Source organism: Megalops cyprinoides, chromosome 23 (genome assembly GCF_013368585.1).
Source record: "Megalops cyprinoides isolate fMegCyp1 chromosome 23, fMegCyp1.pri, whole genome shotgun sequence".
Taxonomy (NCBI): Eukaryota; Metazoa; Chordata; class Actinopteri; order Elopiformes; family Megalopidae; genus Megalops; species Megalops cyprinoides.
The window spans coordinates 15,780,357-15,796,528 of record NC_050605.1 but is presented as its reverse complement, the minus strand read 5'-3'; the positions used below and the strand labels follow the sequence as shown (position 1 = coordinate 15,796,528).

At 40.5% G+C, this 16,172-nt stretch overlaps 1 protein-coding gene across 1 annotated transcript; it reads left to right on the top strand.

The window, feature by feature from the left end:
- The first annotated feature begins 4,982 nt into the window (after positions 1–4,982).
- LOC118770708 (capping protein inhibiting regulator of actin dynamics) lies at positions 4,983–8,190 on the top strand. The gene is made up of 5 exons (XM_036518476.1): positions 4,983–5,024; positions 5,372–5,497; positions 5,606–5,674; positions 7,481–7,576; positions 8,182–8,190. Exons 1-5 carry the CDS (start codon positions 4,983–4,985, stop codon positions 8,188–8,190), a joined length of 342 nt encoding a protein of 113 aa, XP_036374369.1.
- The last annotated feature ends 7,982 nt before the right edge of the window (positions 8,191–16,172 follow it).

The following is a 16,172-nucleotide window of genomic DNA, read 5'->3' as shown; positions in this document are numbered from 1 at the left end:
TGTTTCGACAGACTTGGCTCTGAGGCACAGAGCTCAGGTTTAGGGTTATAGGAGGTTGAGTGTCTAAGTTCAGGGGATGGTGGAGATATACCTGTCAATCACAAACCACTGTTAGAGAAGGTCTTAGGGCTTTAAATGGTAAATCCCCACACAGACCACAGAACAGGGCTGGACCAAATATCTTATGGAAAATCACCACCCTATACAATTACTCTTTAGCATACCATTCACAAGACAGCCACTGCCTCAAGCAGTTTGAATGGATAAAGCAAGTAAGGATGGTAAAGCAAGTAAGGTATTGGAATTGACTAAACACATGGTTTTCTGTGTCAACAGAAGCTTGCTGGTATGCTGAGTATGTAAGCTATTGGAATAGAATCTGAAAGTTTTGAATCTCATGAGCAACATGTGATAAGTAACATGAATAGCTTACTGTGAAAATTACCAGGTCACTTTTCTGTTTGCACATAATACATATATATATGTATATATACACACATATAAACACATCTGTGCTACCATCAACAATAAAATGCTAATACAGAGTGCATGTGTTGCTACAATTTGCAAATGATGGTCCCAAATGCCTCCCTTTTTAAATGCATTATGGTGCTCATACACACACACACACACACACACACACACAAACGATTGGCTGAAGTTTCTTTGCAGTTCTGAATGTTCTTGGAATTTGCAGATATTTGCAAATGGAACCTGGCTGCTCCAAATGAGAATAACAGACAAACTGTCTCCTTTGCAGGCTCCTGCTCAGGGGGTGGAAAGGGAGGTATTACTTTTTTATTGGGTAACATAGCAAAGACTTGATAGCAGGGATTCAAATGACTTTGGCTCACTCCTTACCACTAAATTCAAATCATAGCTCTGATAATTTAATCTTTAGAAGAGGGCAGCTCCTAAGAGTAAAAACTTGTTTTGTTGAATAAAGATGTATACGCTCCATCAAGGAACTATTTACTGAACTAAAGAACTTTTTACTGAACTAAGGAACTCTTTATTGAAATAAGGAACTCTATTGAACTAAGGAACTGTACTGAATTCAGGAACTATTTACTGAACAAAGGATATCTTGTGCTTGTACTGTACCTCCATTTATAGAGCATCATTTTCTGTCCTTTTCAAGTAGGCCTGAACACTCCTTAATTATATTGCCTTTCTGGAAAAAAAAACACTATAATGGTGGACAAACTTACACCTGGAATGTGAAATACAAAGATTGAAAAAAAAAACTTGCACAGTAAAGGTCTCTTTTTAATTAGTGGTAAGATAAGGTATCAGCACACTCTATGACACATTCCGTCACATTTCATTCTGTTGTCTTCTACCTGTACCTTGTCTTCACCCAGAACTGTTGCTGTACTCATGCTGTTGTGTCATACCTTCTTTTGACCATCTCTCCAAAGTTAGCCCAGGTCTTACTGTAACACCTTGACACAGCTGTCAGCTGAACTGAACTCTAAACTGAACTGAACAGAATTACTGGACTAAGTATATGGTTTCAAATAGTTGAAATGTTACCTGCAGTGACAAAAGAGATAGTGCCAAAAATAAAACAAAAGCATTCAAAGCAACAACAAGAAGAATAGTGGAAACTGAATGTCAAATGTGGAAATAGTTTTTTTCTTCCAAGATTACACCATTGTAATAAGATTTTAGAAAACACCTGTATGTTGGATGTGTACTGTACAATATAGTAGCTTTTGCTGCCTGATGTAAGTTGTCCACATGTTGTTTGTATTTTTGTTTGGTTGGATCTTTTCAGCTGTCCTAAAAGAGAACCATGTGATACATGAGGAAACATTATGAATCAGAGTAACATTTTACATAACACTCTCCTCTTAGATTAAATGGGGCCTGCAGTGTGTGTGAAACATGTCTGAATAAACGTATGACTATGTTTTTTATTATATGTGTTCAAACCTCATCTTTTTTGCTTGATGTTGCTAGTACAGTGTATGGGGAATAATTAGAGACATTTGTGCTCTATGACTATGGATTCTAAGCCAATAAGGTAAATGAGATTCCTTAGCTAAATGCAAAATGTGACCTGTATTGAAGACCTCAAGCACAAAGAAATAACACACCAATGTTCAACAGCTTCAGAGAGACCCCAGTCTCATACAGTGTCTAAAATATTATTACTGTATGGTGCATTTGCTTTCTAGGTCACAGTATAGGTATTTTTCACTTCCTGGTTACACATCCTTGGGCAAGACAATAGAGTGCACAATTGATTTAGACTAAGATTAAGACTAATTAGGGGTCATGCTGACTAAATGCAGTAGGATGGAGCAAACTGTAATGATTGGTGACCTAAAAATAAATCATATGTCGAGGCATGGTGGTCAGAAATAGCTGGAGTCAAAAGTAAATTAGGGAATAAGCCTCTTTCAGGCAGTCTAAGAGTTAAGACCTCTACTTAAGAGTAAAATCCAATCAGCACTCCCTCATGAAAAGGTCTATTGAACAGGGGTTAATTAAGGTAACAGCCACATACATTGCAATAAAAGAAACTTCACTAAATTTGTTCAAAGACTTTGATGGATGAATTGGCTAATAGTTTGTATAAGTGTTGCAATCCATCAGATATTATTGTACAGATAGTTTATCTTATTCTTACTGTTAAGTTAGAAATTTTTTAGTTAAGGAGAAAGAGGTTTCAACAGCAGTGTAACCTGATATCAATACTGAGTTCATCTGAAAAGACTGTATTTGTTTATTAGTCTTTATAATTAGGCCTTGTCTGTCAGTATGCTTTAGCTGTTATGACATATTGCATGAACATCATTTCCATGCTGACCTGAGAGACCTGCCTTTCCAGAACAATGTTCCAGTTCTCCTTCTCTCTAAAACCAGGTCATGTGCTCACCCTTACAGTGAGGCTGGGCTGGGAAAATGCAGTCTGTGAAATAAAACTGGAGGAATTAAGGTTTCTGTGAGCCTTCCCAGAAATGCAGTCCACTGCACAGAGAAATATAACCATAAATCACATTAAAGTCTTAAACACGTCAAGCAAACAAAGGCTTTGGTTGGAGGGCTTTTTTATGAAGTGCAGAGGATATAAGACCTAGCCCTTCTCCGTAAGGCTAGTCAGGAACTTCAGTTGTACTGTATGGGTGGATGCATCATATTCAGGCTAACTTGCCTTGCCAATGACCTGTCAAAACACCTCTGTCTAGACAGGGTTTTGCTGATTTAGTCAGTCCACCTCACTCTGCCCTTGAAATTAATGCTGTCTCCGGTTGGTGATTGACATGTCAGTCACACATGCCTCTGAGCAAAGGCAGGGAAAGGCACAAACACAAGGACATTTTGATTGGATAATCATTCAAAAATGACATCCAATCACAAGTAAGCAAGACCCTTAGGCCAAACTATCATGGCATGGAATCCCGAACTGAAAGAGGGTGATTCTTTCCAGACTTAGGAGTTAGCATCTGGCTGCTGGACGGGCTAGCTCCAGGTCCCTCCACGCTAAGAGCCGAATCTATTTCTGTTCATGTGAGAATTACATCAGCGTAACTTCCTTGACAGCAACATGTCCTCATGTCATGTGCTCCACAGCTGCACTCCCATCACCACAGCACCTGGTTCTAATAGGGCTCTGTGCTTGTATTTGTATGTATTTTACAACTCCGTCAGCCCAACGAACAAAACCCTGCAATGTTCTCAGCCGAATGGGCAGTCTATCTTTACCCTAGCTTCAAATGATTGTCCCAGGGACAACCTCCAGTGATCAGCCGTCACACAGAATAACACAGAATAACGGAATAATGCCACAATGCTGATTTCTTTGCACATATCAATCCTGTTTCCTCACAATTCCATTCATGCATGACGCATTACACACACACACAAACTGACAAGCTCATGTTATGCTTGAGATTACCTTATTTCCATATTCTCCAAATACAAATGCTCCTCTCTGTCAAGGTAAACAACCTACCAGGCTATTGTCCTGCTGAAAAAGTGCTAATTACGCTTGCCCTCGTGCATTCTTGTGAAAGGAACATATCGACACGGGCAAAATCAATCTATCAAAGAAGGTGGGGCGCGGATTTTTATTAGCGTGCAAGTGACACTTCTGGCAGGGGCTGCCGAAATAGCTGTCATGACAGTCCTCATCATCAGGCTTATATTACTGAAAGCATGCCACCCAAAGCACAATACAACAAGGACCACAGAGAGAGTAAGCCACACTGACCACAGCTGGAATCCAAACACTGGACCCTATTCCATGTAAGTACAGCTGGGATTGTTGGTGTTCTGTAGAGTAGTGTGAACTGTTCCCAGAGGGATAGCTATATAACCATTGTGGGAGTTGTCATGCACTGCGGTATGGCCTTCTTTGCCTGTTCTGCCACAGTACTGTTTTTGATTTCGGAGCCTACTTTTAAGGCACTATATTGCTCACAGATGATTTATGACCTACGGATACAGAATATGAGCTTCAGAGTGTCTTCATTTGGGTGTTATTTGAATGAGCTACTATACAGTGAAATCATTTGCTGTTTTTAAGTTGCCGTTTCCAAGGAATATTATGGAATGCCATACATTTTCCTAAATTTCCCTCTCACAAAGCTGAATGCACAGTTCACAACATGATTCTATTCAGTCAGGATCACAGTGAGTCGGATCACCAGAGCAGAACATTGAAACATTGCGGGATAACTTAGGGAATCGCACTGGGGGGGTCACGGCCTTGCAGGGTTTGCTTTCACATGTTGTTTAAAATTGGTCTGTCTATCTGGTACGATGATTGAGTGCTGCTGGACGTGGGAACCTGTTATGTCCCTCCCTGGTCCAAATAAACTAAAATAGAACATTCAAAAAGAGAACACATCATTAATTAATGGGTGTTTAACTCTTGTCAAAATACCAAACCGCTTCATCAAAAACTATTCATGTGTGTTCTAGTGGCTGTTTATTTTCTCTGATCGACTTGCCATCCCCGTCTCCTTATCATGGCTCATCTGAGGCGATTTGAGGGAATTCCCATGTCTAAGGTACTGCGTGCTACAAGCCAGTCCCAGAGGTGCATGCTTCCTGTTTCCGGGGTAACGTTATGATGCTGCCTGCGCTGCAGTGTGAGAGTAAGTCATGATGCTCCGTTGGCCTTTTCAGGCAGGTTGCACACCTGTCAAATTAGTTTCTACAAAAGTGGGTAAGCATTGAGAGGGAATTTCCAGGTCAGGGCAATGTTCCCCAATCTGAGAAACATTGACTCCCACCAAGATATGTCCATTGAGAGCACTGGTGTCACTGCAAGTATGTAGACAATACAGAGGTACCCATAGGCTTGGAAGCAAGTTTTTGTTTGTGCTGTATTTGTCCAGCACTTTTCTCTCCTTAGACCATGAGAGGAATTTGTAAAGAAGAGGATTATGCTTTCCTCTGCAACCTGGAAGATGCTCAGCCTCAGGCAGAAGAAGATGCCAGACCAATGGATGAGGAAAAAAGGGAAAGGCACGAGGAGAGGGTAAAGCGATCAGTCCTTACACCACTTCTCTGAGATGCTCTTCACATGACCTGCTAAGCACTTCCTGCGGATGACCTGCAGCATGTGTCTTTAACCCTCAACCCACAGATCCGTCGTATGCAAGAGAGAGCACAGAGAGAAGAGGAGAGAAAAAGAGAGCTGGAAGAGAAGAGAAAGGTACTTCATGATTTACATGTGGTTTGCCAACATCTGCTACAGTAGTGATCAGAAAACATTCAAATAGAAAGCTCCGCTGCTCTGAATTCTGTGTATACATTCTTCATCAACACGCAATGACTGATTAATCTTAGCATCCATTGACAGACTAGAATGATAACTCTGCTTCTATAACCATCTTCAAACAAGAAATACAGCGTAGGGGATTCTACATGGACTGCATTAATCAACTTACACAATCATAATACAAGATTGTTTACGCAATATTCAAATGAAAGTTTGTTAATGAAAGTATTAAGGAAGTTAAATCGATACATAAAGAAAATCTGGATGTTCAGCAAAAGAAGGACACGACCCCACAAAGATGAGATTTACAGCTGTTATCTAGAGAAACGTAATTGAACTTGACTGTAGTAGTTAAATTTTTTTTCCTATGGTGTTGTGTATGTAAAAAAACTGCAAAAAAAAAAAAAAAAACTTCTTCCTTCTTCCTAGCAAAATCTTACAATGTAAATCATTGGAGCCATTTCACACCAGGCTGTAATTCGACTTGATTGCAATAATTGCTCTGGAGTAATTGCAGGCGTCTCTTGTGTTCTGCACCTAGCAACCATTTAGGGCTCCCAGACCACAGGATTACACTTACCCACAACACACTGCAAGGCGAGCGTAATATTCAGGTGCACATTTACTGGTGCCAGTGCTAGACGTTAATGAGAAAATGCTGGGTCACTGAAGGACAAAGCTGTTGCTTATACATGGATATGCAAGAAGCATAAACAGCTTATTTGTTTTAGACCAAACTTTTCCCCTCAAAATAAAACCACCTGTGGCAGAAATGAGCCCCCATTGGTTCACAGTACTGAGAAGCAGTGGTGGCCTCTTTCCCTGTCTGTGTAAAGGCCTGGACACTTTCGTTCTTCATTAAAAACGTATGGAGAGCTTTCGCTGTCCTCCATCTGCTTCCTTGCTTTCCCGCTCCTTGTATTTTCCCTGCAGTGGGATGGGGGGCCCTTGCTGTCCTGGAGCATCAAACAGCCCAGTGACTGATGACAGACAGGGGGGAGAGGGCCTGGCCTTGGTCCCATGTGTGCAACATTTGAGCCCATTGTCATCAATCATGATTACCCCATCCACCCCCAAAAAATATAAATACAGGCAACAGTTTATGTATATGGAGCCTCACCACTCCCTCCTCTGTGCCGGGAGAGAGGAGATTTTGTGTAAGCGGAATGAACAGTGGTAAGGAGATGAAGTGCCGGAACTTTCCTTTGAACCGTTACAGGCAGGAGGGCTGGTAACAGTTTCAACAGCTTCCATATGAAAGAGGTTACGCCTCTGCGCTTGTCCTGTGGCCGCCGCTGCACACGGCGGGGCAGGAAGCGTCCCTCCAGCGGGGCCAAACGCCCGGCTGTAACAGACACGAGTTCACATGTTGCACTGCTTCCCCCTCCATCATCTGGGCTTTGAAGGCCGAGAGCGGAACTCGCTCGGGTCGTTCGAGACGTGAAGGCAGGACTTGTCTCGGAGAAACACAGGAACGGCTCTCAGTGATGCGGGAAGGAGAGGTGGGGCTCGAGGCCCCAAGAACCTTTCCGCTCGCAGAGCGCGCCAGTAAAAGGCAACAGCTACGGTTTCTAAACCCCAAGGAAGTGTGTGCGCTGCAGCAGTCTTCTAGCCAACACACCAGCATTGTCTTTCAATCTAACTCACGGGCGTGCTAATTGCAGATTTTCCCTCCAACTGATTATTGTGATAATTAACATCGCGAGTGTACCTGAAATGGCTCCTGTACACTCCTCACAGCAAAAGGAGGAGGAGTGGAAGAAGCATGTGGCAGAGCTGGCCGCTGAGAGGGAGGCAGCCATGCAAGAAAGAGCACTGCGGCTGCGAGACTTCAGGGTAAGGCACTCAGAGAGCTAACACTGCAAGGTACAGGGGCAGATATATTGTATATATACTCAGAACACTGCAAGACATGGAGACACTATGATCAGATAAATACTCTATACTCTTGACAGTGCAAGGTACACAGATGCCCGGGTCAGATATGCTGTATATTTCCTCCAGACACAGCAAGGTACAGAGACTCTGGGGTCAGACGTACTGTACATATAATCCTGACATTGCAAAGATACAGGAGTGATATGCACTGTATATATACTCCTGACACTGCAAGGTACACAGGGCCACTGGAGTCAGATATACTGACTCTATGTATTACACTGTGTGACAGGTGTACTGTATACATGAATCCCAGGTAATGTCTGCTTTGAGTGTTTGGCAGCATTCCTTTTTCATCATTTATTTTATTAATTACTGTATTGTAATTAAAGGAATGTTTGGTAACAAGCATTAATTAGTGAATCAGAGATAATTACAGAATTTCATACTTGTGAAAATTTCTAGAATGTGTTCTCCATGAATAACAAGGAATTGCTGTATGGTACACATACCTCTGATAATCCATAGTACACAGTGCTCTCTCTGTGATGTATTCCCTACAGTGCCCCTGACAATGCAAGATAATCTGAGTTACTAAAATACATACAGCACATATACCTCTGACAATGCAAGGTTCATAGTGCAATTATATTGAGTTATCCTGTCCGGAATATGTACTCCATATAGTTAAACAGTTCCACTGGGGTCAGATATACCAAGGCAAGTATTCTGAGCTATGGCACAGAAGTTGCATTACGAAATTTGATGCTACATTTTATGAAGTGATAAAACTGCTAAGGGTCACATACACCAACACATAGCTGGGATGATACTATTTTTAAGAGTTTTACTTCCAATCTTTGCTGGTGACAAAGGAGAATTGATTATGACATTGAGGGAAGATGTGGTCAAGTGCTGTGTGGTTTTCTCATTTGGATCAAAGGGAAAAAAAATCATACAGTAGGAGACTAATAACCCAGGTCTGGTAATGTTTCACTTTTGAAATTCAATGATGCCTTGCGCAACTATAGCCTAAGGGCTAAAGGTTTGCTTTTTTTAAACTCATGCATCAATATTTAGTTTCAAACCTGCAGTACGTTTTTCAAGGTATCAGAAGTTAGACTGTTTGCTTGGAGTTCCCTCATACCTTTTTTCCTTTTTGCAATTGCAAAGGTGTCCTCAGTGTGGATATGAAAATGCAGGAATGGCAAATGGCAGAAATTCTTCAGCATGCTAACAGACCTGCATCATGCTTTCTGCTTGCCTAGAAATGAGAAGCATACAAGTTGAATCAGTACATTTTTAGAACAAAATATTAATGTAATAAAGTCATCATGAAAGATTAACCAGAGCTCCTTAAAAGGCCTGTGTTAAGGTTCTGCGCCAAGTTCCATTTGATTGTATTGGCAAAACTGTATTGTGCAATATCATTTTCTTGTATTGTTTATCTGCAAATATTTTTTCATATCCCTGCATAGGATTTAGCTGGATATGCATATTGCCAAGAACAGCCACATCAAAAAAAAAAAAAAAAAAACTCGTAAATGTTTAGTCCCTGCTTTTCTTACCTTGCAGAATTTCCAAAGGAAGATTCTCGAACAGGAAATCAAACCAGATCTGGAGACTGGGTCTGAGAACATTGACAAGGTTCTGGTTAAAATGTAAACACTCATCTGCAAGCTGAGGAAATGCAAGAACAGGCTGAACTGCACAGCAATGGTGAAGAACACCCTAGCTCTATCTCAAAGCACCATTCATTTGTTTTGTATGATAGACAGCTAACCTTATAACATGCCTGGCAGTAAGGTTGTGTACATCTTTAAGTGTAGAGTAATATAACAGTAATATAATACATACACTATAGACATATGATCTTAGACTGGATAAACTTTTAAAAACCAGGTTTTCAATTTTCTACATAACTCCAAACAGTAATGTTTGCCAATTTCTGAAAACTCAGCCAGCTAAAGAAGCCGCAGTCATTAAGAAATGTCAGTAGTAGACAGTTACCACCTCATCCAGTTTTTCTTTCTGTTCCAAGAAATGTAAAGCAAAACAAAAACACAACAAAAACCCTGACATTGTCAATACACACATCGATGAAAACCTGTTATCAAAACCATTTAAATGTACTTAAAAAGGAATTCTTTGGAAACACATGAATCATTCCTAAATTGAACCATTGAGTATCAGTTACCAAGTAATTACATAGCAAGTGCATAAATCTTTCCAAGCCATTTGTTAGTTAGAAAGCATTCAGCTGAGAGGGACGATTTAATGTGAGAAGGCAAAGGAAGTGCTACCCTTGCTATCTGCAAGTTGCCATCTCTGAAGCCTGAACAGTGGGGCTATATTCAGAGGTACAAAAGAAGGTATTGCCACCTGAACAGATTGCAGTCAGGGTGGGTGAACCATATGCCACCTCTGTTTCTCACCTTATCCTAAATAATAATAATAATAATAATAATAATAATAATAATAATAAATGCAGTTGGGACTGAGAATGATTTTGCAAGCTTTTGAACTGAAAATCTCAGTGCATTGGCCCAGCACCTGACTGCCTGAAAGACTGGCCATGCACTCAGCATGGCCCCAGGGCTGTTTTTTGAAGAAGTCCATTGAATATCACAGACTCAAAAGGGAGAAAAAAAATCATTCTTTATATTCTAAGCTTTTTTTTTTCTTCGTATCTTTAGCTGAGACTGAAAGGAAAGATGTTGACAGAGAGAGGAGAGAGAAACAGGTGGCTCCAGTATTGCAGGTCTCCCATTAACAGTGAGTGAAACGGGGGAGTCATGTTCCAGCGCGTCTGGCTCCTCAGGGCAGGGAAATGCCACAGACTCCTGGATCCCGGCCTCTGGAGACTCTTGATTAGATAACCAAACACCACGGGGCACAGCTTCAACCCTCTGCTCCTGCAATGCCACCGTGCAATGTGTAAATCAACAGCAGCACCCACATGCCTAACATTATCTTTAAATTATTTAATTTTTTGCATTACACCTAGTTCCGCCCTTGCATTGATGGATGAGTAAGCCTCAACTAGATTGTTAGATATTAATACAAAACTAATATGGGCTTGTTCTTTTTGATTGTGACTTTTGGATGAATACTTAAAACGCCCTGTGACATGATTTGTACAATTGCCTCCAAAAATAAAAAAAGGAAAATATTAGTTGTATTGTGCTTTGGACAGACGCAGGTATCAGCTTGTGAAGCCCGGGAATGTGGTCGTGTACTTGGACAGGTGCCAGCGCCTCCTCCCTGGTTCCTGAGTCCTCCCAAGCAAGATAATTCACTATAGTCATTTGGTAGCTAATGTTACATAAAACGCATCTTTAAAACAGTCTCATGAGCACGCAGTGAACTGGTTGTTATGGTGATGAAAGCCTGTGCGCAAAATGACGTGGATCCTGGAGATGAAAAGTTCAGCGCTGTGTCCTTTAGTTAACCTGAACAGCAAAGTTTGCTTCCCTGATAGCTAACAATTATGATTTAATCAGTACAGCAATATCATAATGTCAAAACATCAAACCCTTAATAAATTCTCATCCAGAAAATATGGAGAGGTGTAGGGTCTTGCTAATATGAAGCTAAAATTGAAGAGTTTTGGAGGAAAAAAGCTATGGGTTTCAGTTGAAATAATGACCCATTTTACTGAGCATCATATATGATTTCGCATCTACTGAGTAAAGAAATGATAGTTTGGAATAGCCTGCGACAACATCCAACTTCAGCAGTCCAGCCTCCCGAGGCACTCCCCATGATAACTGTATGTGTGTGCGTACATGTATGGAGGGATGGGGGTAGCTCACTTTAACCATTGTAGATTTTGCATATGATCTCCAGGTTTGCAATTGCAGCCTTCATTACAATTTCCTATTACGAACAAACCACTGAAATTATCTGTCACATCTGCATTCTCCAAAAGACATTCAATCGTTATTTTCGTGGGTGCGGAAATGAGAGAACCATGCCAGGAAAAAGTTAATGGATATGAATTCAGACAAATCGGGTCATTTCAAAATTTAGCTGAGCTGGCTCAGGAATTCGCCATAGGGGCTACATGCACGCACAGATACAATTGTGAATTCTTGAGGTGTAGCCAGCTCTGGAAATGATCTGGTCAAATGCTTCTATGCAACATTAACTCAAATGAATATGCTGTCATGGAAGTGGATTTAATGAGATGCTTCTCCCTTTTTGCAGTCAGTCAAAGCCTTGATAACCCTCCAACAGCCTGGTGTCCTCTTACGCTTCCTTCTTGCTTTGTGGTTAGGCTGTTTTTCTTCGTCAGTTACTCAATGGTAAAAACATTTCCATTTGTTATTTGCTCTACTCTGTGAAATCCCTATAACCCGCAATTTTTATTCATTGATGGACAGTTTCAGCTTGACATTTTCACATATCCTGTCCAGCGAGAACCATTGTTGGTTTCCAATGACAGATAACGATTTTATACATGTAAAAGATGGTATAGCAACATGCGAATGAAATGTATACTGCTCACAATGGAATGAGCAAAGACGGTGAGTGTCCCATAGTTTCAAACAAATTTCTAAAGGACAATTCTTAGCATAACTTACAATCTGAAGTACAAAATCTACCAAAGACCCAGGGTCTGTCATGCATAGTTGGATGATCTTGGTTTCAAAACCAGGAATTACTTCACTGTCTCACACTTATTAGCCCCGAAGGAGTCTGGCCACATTAGAGATGCATTAACACACATATACAAGCACATTTTAAATGGCTGTAAGACAGTAACCTCCTGGAGACATTCCCAGAGGGAGAGAGAAATGCAGGTTTGTGTCAGCGATCTCTCCTCTGCTCCACTCATCTCCATTCCCCCTCTCATTTACCTCTGTCTAACATCTATATTTAAAATGCTGATCTTAGATGCTGTCTTTTAGCCAGGATGCAACCTCATCTGATGCTACCTCCCATTTCTTCCGAACATCTGTATCATACGACCCCTGCATTGAACGTTACGGACATTTATATAGTACTGAATGACAACTGCAAAGCTTAATGGGTATAAATGGGCAAAATCACTTAATTCCAGATGGTAAAAGTTAAATCCTGACAGCCTGTGTTTGTTAATGCTTCTTGGCAGTTCATCCAAACACAGACAAAGATGAATGGTTAAAAAGTTACCTAAGCAGCTGGACTGCCTCCCATCTCAGTAAGGTGTAATCAGGCGCCATGGGTCTTATAATATGTAATATTTTAAATATATATAATACATTTGTTAAGACTAGTCTTATTTCAGCGTGCATAGGAAATGTGGTCTTTGCCATGTTGCAAAATCCTTGAGGAAAGTATTCAACCTCTTGGAAAAGCATTGAATTACGACTGTCTCCATTCAAAAGAATCATGAATATAGGAGAATTAAAAGGTTGCCGTGGCATAAATTCTACATACATGCATTTATGCATCTGGATATTTAAAATGTATTTGTAAAAATGGAATGTATACAGCAAGTGTAAAAATAGCATGCCTACGCTAGAACTGTATGTGGGTATGCTATTTAACAATATATGATTGCAGTTTAAAGGTGTAAGTATTAAGCTCAATGGACAGCTTACCTCTGGCAAGCTTTTCAGTTCCAACCATTCACTCATCCTTAAGATTACCAGATCACTCATTTCCATTCAACCATCTCATAGTCCATATTCCACACAGCAATTCAACATTTTTTGGTAAGAATATACAAATATTGGGAGATGTTTTTACCACTGCTTGAGTGAAATTAAGACAGCTTTGGAATTTTGGAAATAACTGTTACATCATGTGATTCTAAAGGGACTTGGCCGCAGTGAAGTAGTAAGTGGGGGTCATACATCATGCCGATCATTGATTGCTGTTGTTGGATTAACTCCCAGATCGTATGTGCCAGTTGCTCCGGAATCCCACAGAAGTGCCCGGACCCATCCAGTTGAAAAAGATGAACGTTTTACAGCTTGGTCCAAATTTCCACAAACACAACAGTCAGAAGAGGAGGCAGTCTGGAGAGACACAACCTCTCTGACCTGACCCTCCTTTTAGGGAAGAAGAACATAGCGACCTCAGTTGGTATGAGGCAAGCTCAGACTCCCCACCTTCACACCGGAACTAAACACACAATGGGACATCAGAAGTATTGATAATAATCGTAAAATAAACAATAATTTGGTTTTAGCCACTCAGTGTTTTACAAGAGGCAGGTTAGAGCATAACACTGGCCTGTTGATGGCTTCCGCTCTGTGTGCTAACATGTGTCTACCAAAGACTGAAATGGCTCAAGCTACAACATACTGGGAATGTTTTTTTTGTCCACATCTGTGGTAAATACACACCATAGAATCATGTTTTTTTTTTTTTTGCCGGAAAAGCAAGAGAAAAGGGTGGGTGAAAAAGTGAAAAAGGTTCAACGGTGAGGGTGGGGGTGTGTGTCTGTGTGGGGGGAGGGGGGTAAGTCACGCTCCTGCTCCATTGCATTTTGAGCCGCTTATCTTTTGACCACATCTTATGCCCTAAAGCCACGGAAATGCAAATATTTACGTGTTTTACGCTGAGCTCCCTTGTGTAATGCAGGAAGCTGCACTGTAAGTTTATGGGATATCATTCATCGAGTCTGCCGAGGCCTAATCCTCTTACTGTCCGCAGTCAAAAGCTAGGATAAATGAAATTCTATTGTAACAGAATGAGTCAGAATGAAAGAAATCAAAATCCATTCCAACAGTGTAATTTAGTATCAAGGGGAGGAGGGCAATGTTTCATATGTAAATACAAAAAAAACATACATAGAAAAAGCTTTACCCTTTCTCATACAAGGAAGAGGTCAGGTTTCTTTCCTGTGTATGCAGTTGTAAGGCCTACAGTTAAGGTTTGGAAAAAAATGCAATGGTCACAAATATGAAAATCCACTGACTTCACTTGTTTTGAATTGTGTGTACGCTTACAACTTTGTCGTGCAGTTGTCATTAGTGATGTGACAGTGAGACTTCATGAGTTAAGCTGCAGTACCATGTGCTATCAATCACTGACACCAACCACTATCAATTACCTGCTGCCCACAGCAGAATCATATTTGGGTTAAATCAGGTAATCATTTGTGACAGATAATGGCTCTGCCCATTTCAGGGTTCATGAAGCCTTACTGTCCTTCCTGAAAACCAGTAAACTGTGTAAATGGCAAAGTCACAAGGTACAAATTCATACAGTCTATGGAAACCAAAACTGGATTTGTGCACAATTTGGCTTGCTTCATTGTAAAAAAATGCTACTTTCATATAGTGTTTCTATTAATTCTCAGGCACCAACTGAAACACTGAATGCCAAAAACTTAAATGCTGTATCTTAATATTCCCACTCACTCTTCTATGCAAAGGTATATTTTAGCATTCTTTCACATTGCATGTCTATGACATAGAGCAGAAACATTCTACGCCAGTTATTTATTTATTTATTTAACATGAACATGGCCCCTCCCCCTTACACACGATGGCAATCAGGCCTGTATAACACCAGAATACAGGAAAAGATTAAAGTCAACATATAAGAGGACCATGCTGACTGTATACAGTGAAAACAAGGAAGCTGGAACAGAATTCCAAAAAAACTGCACACATCCATCCAGAAGGGGCATCCAACATTATTCAAATACAAGTATCTGTGGTAGAAGTGGGCAAGAGCACCTGGCATTCACTCTCATGAATCATAAAATGCTACACATGGGGCAGCTACTTTTGAACTGTGTAGAGCCTCCGCAGCTATAAATGGAAACAGTTTGTATAACTCAGATAGTTCCAACTCAACTCGATGCCGGTGGGCCAAAATGAATTCAAAGTCGTAAATAAGAATTGGCTACCATCTTTAATATTACATTGCTTTATACAGTACCTTTCAAGGATCTCAACTTTATGTGTGTGTATAAGTGTGATTACATGGCGGTCATTTTGCCCCAGACCGCTAACATCAGGTCAGGTGGAGAGGAGTTAATTTAGCCAGATAATTAGATGGCCAGATTGTGAGAGCCAGATTGGGAATTTTGGCAGGACACTGGGGAATCTCCTAATCTTGTGCCATGGTCCTTAGTAACAACAGTGAGTCAGGACCTTGACTTAAAGTCTCGTCCAAAGGATGCTGTTTCTTACAGTAGTGTTATGTATACCTGGACCTGGGGACTCACCAGCTGAGCTTGACTATTATCCCATCAGGACTGTTAATCAAACTGTTCACTGTTAACTGGCCTATTAATTGCATACTGATCAGAATTTGCTTTTAGCAATTTCTTACAAATGCGGGTTGTTTAAAATGTGTTCATTACAACAAAGAGTTGCAAGTCCAGAAATAATTTTCATTTGAGCCTCTTTAACAAATTAGAATTACAGAAAAGTATCTATCTATTTAATTAGGGGCCGGGACACATATTTAATGACTAAATGATATCAAGATACCTGGACCAAATTTATTTTAGGGCCAGATAACAAAAATATGTTGAATAAGCAACTTCATAATAGCCCAGATATACACACTTGCACTAATGCACTAATGCACGTATTTGTAAAAT